This window comes from Colobus angolensis, unplaced genomic scaffold (genome assembly GCF_000951035.1).
Source record: "Colobus angolensis palliatus isolate OR3802 unplaced genomic scaffold, Cang.pa_1.0 Scaffold396, whole genome shotgun sequence".
Lineage (NCBI taxonomy): Eukaryota > Metazoa > Chordata > Mammalia > Primates > Cercopithecidae > Colobus > Colobus angolensis.
The window spans coordinates 1,177,199-1,181,504 of record NW_012117332.1 but is presented as its reverse complement, the minus strand read 5'-3'; the positions used below and the strand labels follow the sequence as shown (position 1 = coordinate 1,181,504).

Genomic DNA, 4,306 nt, shown 5'->3' with positions numbered 1-4,306 from the left:
AGGAGGGGGCTGGGAGGGACAGAGCTGGCGCCCAGGATCTTTCACTAAAGGGACATTCACCAGTGGAGGGGGGTCACCAAACTGTTGAAGTCTCCTTCCCTTCCTTGCCTCCCCTAAAAATGGACCCACATTGATGATAGAGGTCCTGGGTGGCAGGACCTGAAGGACCCTGCTGGGACTCCCCTGAGAAATGCGCCTGCCCTGTGGATGCCACTTGTGGTGTGCCTGGTTGACATTGTGTTGGTTGCAGATTATGAAAATTTATTGACTTGCTGAAGGCGGTGAAAGGTGGGAGGAGATGGTGGGGATGGAAGAGGGAATTTGAATATTTGACCAGGTTAATCTGGAGAATAGAGATAAACCCTTATATTAACCCCTCCCTCCGAGAATCTAGGGCTGCAGATTAAAATCCCATGGGCCTGCCAGTCAAAGGCAAGGCCCCAGGCTGCTCTCTCACACTGGCCTCCCACAGCAATGAGACAGTGGCTTGTAGGGTGATGCATGCTTTATGTGTTCCTGAGCCAGTGTGCAGCGGGAGCACCAGGGGAGAAGGGAAGCCCAGAAATGGGCAAAAGATGTTGGTTCCCTGGACGGTGAAATTTCCCAAATAGGCCTTTTAAATGTGGGTCTCAGAGGTTAACCAAACAAAGACAGTCTCGGCAGGACCACACCGGAGAGGATTTTAGCCTGACTTAACCCACCGAGAACAGAGTCTTGTTCAATTTTATGGGAATTTCAACAAGTAACCAATACAGGCTGCCTTCTCCTCTTATTTTTGTATCCCCTCGGACCAGCTGTCAATCATAAACACACACACACACACACACACACACACACACACACCCCTCGGTGCACTGGCCCCTTCCCTTCCCGGCCTGCCTGCTCTTCTCCCAGCCTGCCGGCTGCCCTCCCCGCTCCCCTTCTCCTCCTCTCCGGGCAGGCCCCACTCACCTCAAACCCAGGCTCTAAGGCTTAGCAGCCTTGGAGAAACTGTACTCTAGGAAGAAGAAAAGCACACAGGAAAGAGACTCCTGACCCTTCTTCAAGGCAGCTCTGGCCCCACCTCATACACTGGGCGCACGCACAAGCTCCCACAACTTCGGAATCTGGATACATTACTGTCTTAGAGCGGGTGAAAACTGCCCAGCACAGCAAGCCGGCCTCTGTGCCCCTACCCAGCGGCCTCCCGCGGCCGACTTTCCCTGAGAGCCTCGAAGAATCCCCCGACCCAGTCTGGGAACGCTCAGGGGAGACAATAGCTCAGGCCCGACGCCCTACAGGGACCCTCTGCCCTTCCTTCCTCGCTCTCTTGCTCCTGTCCCTATGGAATACCCACCCAGCCCTGTTGCCATCTCCCTGGAGCGCCAGAGGCGGAGGCTTCAGAGGAGCCAGCCGGTGCACCAGGGCCTCGTTGGGAGCGCGCCGCCCACTGGGCCGGGGCCCACTGAGACCTGGGGGCCTGGCAAGGTGCGGGGGTGGCCAAGGCAGTCTCCCCAGCACACAGATCAGCACATGTCTACGCTCACACACCCAGCACGACCCTCCCTCCCCCAGCACACCACAAGGGCCGCGCCCTCCGCTCCTGGGCCTGGTGGCCACGGTGCATGTGGCCCCTGCCAGCGCAGGGGCTGCCCTGGAGTTCTTCATTAAGCCCTGCGAGCAGTTCAGGAAGGAGCCGGGGCTTCTATCATCCCGCCCAGCACATCAAAGCGCCGACAGCCGCCTTCGTGGGCAGGTGTGAGCGCTCGCCCTCTGTCCTGCCAAGCCTGCTATTTTGTGGTCCAGGACTTGCCATCAGAGCTTGTTTCAACGCGACAAGGGAACGCACCAGTGTGCAGAGCTCCTTGCACACATCGGTGCTCTCGGACAGCCGCGTTAGAGCAGCGCCGGGCGTGCTCGGGTAGTTGCGGGCGAGGAAGTAGGCGGCGGGCACTGAGCAGCCTCCTTGCTCGGTCATTGCGGGGGCACGGCGGAGCGGAGGCCACGCGAGCAGGGCCCGAGCCCGGCGGGCCTTGGGTACGGGTTTCTTGCATTGAAAAACTGAGTGCGGCCCGAAGCGACGTGCACTTTATGGTCCCCACACCGCTCGGGTGACTAAGAAAAGACCCGGGCGAGTGAACCTAACACAGCCCGGTGCCGAGAGGGCCCGGTCCCGTAGCCTCCGGGCCCAGTGCGCGGGGCACTGCAGGCCGATTGTGCCCCGGGGCCAGGAGGCGCTGAGAAAGCAAAAGCAAAAGCCAGCGGCGGGTGGGAGTCAAGCGGCCCGGCGCAGGCCCGGGACCGGGGAGCCGTCCCGGGAGAGCAGGGTCTGGGCCTTCTCTGTCCCCCTCCAGCCTGGGGCTACCGCAGGGACTCCTCACGCTGCGAGGTGCTTCGGACCAAAGGGCGTTTCTCTGCGCCCTGAAGTCCTGACTTCCCTAGACGAAATCTAAGACGTTCGGGACTCACGAAGATGCCTGCGGAGGGGCAGGAGAAGAGGCGTGCTTTTCTGCCCCATCCCTTCGTCTTGCGTTTGGGTTGTTTTCTATCGTCCCCTTTGGCACAGGGAGCATTCCTCTGCCATCGCTGCTCTGAACGGCCCAGTTAGTTGGGAAACAAGGCTCAGAACAAGAAAGAAGGCCGCAGTGGTGTTTCTGGGGTAGGGTGGTTGGCCCTCCCTGCAGCCAGGGTTCAGGGCAGCACAGGCACTGCCAGGAGGGACCCGGAACCAGAGTCTGGGTCTAGTCGTTCGGTACCTGCGCTCATTCTGAGATGAAAGTGCACACTCCAGCCTCAGAGAATAAAACTGGATTTCCAGGACACAAGAACCCCCCTTGAGGGGGAACTTGCTTTGTGTTTGTGCCAGCATCAAAACAAAACGTAATGATTCCAAGGCCATTCTGTGACCTGCAGTTGTTGTGTTTGAGATACTTCTAAAGCTGGGCTTTCTCTACCAGTTGTCTAGCAATGTACTAAAAGGCACAGCAGTTCCTTTTATACCCTGAGGCAAAATAAGACACCCCACCATCAACTGGATGACTTTGTTTCTGAAGAGGTTTTTTTCTTTCTTTCTTTCTTCTTTCAGTGGGACTGCCCCGTTACCAGCATCACTCTACTCCAGTGTGTGACAGAAAAGATTTTGTCCTCAACTTCAATGGGATTTCTTCTTTCCATCCCTCAGCTAGCGGGTCGTATTATCACCATCACCACCAGAGCGTCTGTCAGGATATTAAGCCCTGTGTCATGTGAACGTGAACGGAAAGAGGCCAAGTGATGGCCGCTCTCTCCTCTCCCCTCCTCAGAGGGGGCAGATAGAAACTGGGACGGATTCACGTCACATGCACGCGGATAGCAGTAAGCCACACACCTGCCACTTAGCCAGAATGCCCAGGATCGCGTAGGTCACTGTTATTTGCCTACTGCTGGAAGAAGGACAACCGTTGGCAAGGTAGCGTTCCCAGTCTGAATACCTGCAGGCTCCCACATGAGGGAGAGGGCAGATTAAGGAGGTGGGAAAATGTGCCGTGCGTCAGGCATCAACGTGTAACTCTGGGATCTTCGTTACCTTCAGTAATCAGGGTCTGAAAAAAGCAGACAAGTTGTGTGTGTGTGTGTGTGTGTTTGTCTAAGAAAACTTGTGTGCTTTTCAAAAAGGCAGTGCTAAGCACAAGATTTCAAGAAAGCCTCTTCTTGTTGCCTAGCTGAGTGGGAGAGTCCTTTTCCCCAAACACTACATTTGGATACAGGTGCCAAAGAACATTATTAAGGAATTATTTAGAAACAATGTGTCTAGTTTAAGAAAGTGATTTTCAGTATTGTGACAATACAACGTTTTTACAAGGTTGTTTTCTACCACCATATTTTAAAGATATTTTTATGACCTTCGTGTATACTCACACTTTGCTTGTATTTTAAAAGGAGGATATATTTGCACTTATGTATACTTTTACAGTTTGCCAAAATATTTTGTTGTAAAATTTTTTTCAATAAAATGTATATAACAAATAGTTGTTTTAGGGGCTGATTTTCTCTTCAGGCACCCTGAGAGCAATGGATGCCCGGTTCTCCTCCCTAGCAGGCAGCTGTGCAACTCTACCCACACCCCCTCCAGTGGTGTAACTGACATGGTGTGGGGTCTGTGCCTTAAGTAACACAGGCCAGGTTCTGATTGTGAGTCTTCTCAGGAGAAAGAGTGGAAGAAACGTTTTCTATTCTTTCTTTCTTTACTTCACCCTAGCTTTTTCTGGCAAAACAAAAACCAGAAGGTGAAAGGAACTAGAAAGAAAACCAGGCAAGATACCGAAAGGCAAGGGTTTGATTTTGAGGA

The 4,306-nt window shown here is 54.1% G+C and overlaps 1 protein-coding gene across 1 annotated transcript in view; it reads left to right on the top strand.

Moving 5' to 3' along the window:
• The window catches only part of FOXF2 (forkhead box F2), a gene marked incomplete at its 5' end in the record, with an annotated part of 5,706 nt that extends 1,718 nt beyond the window's left edge, over positions 1–3,988 (top strand). Inside the window, 6 exons of the mRNA XM_011955139.1 lie at positions 1,128–1,467; positions 1,555–1,727; positions 1,871–2,016; positions 2,159–2,368; positions 2,664–2,731; positions 3,033–3,988. Coding sequence (XP_011810529.1) covers positions 1,128–1,467; positions 1,555–1,727; positions 1,871–2,016; positions 2,159–2,368; positions 2,664–2,731; positions 3,033–3,228 — 1,133 coding nt within the window. The remainder of the gene's footprint in view (positions 1–1,127; positions 1,468–1,554; positions 1,728–1,870; positions 2,017–2,158; positions 2,369–2,663; positions 2,732–3,032) is intronic.
• Between the last annotated feature and the right edge of the window lie 318 nt (positions 3,989–4,306).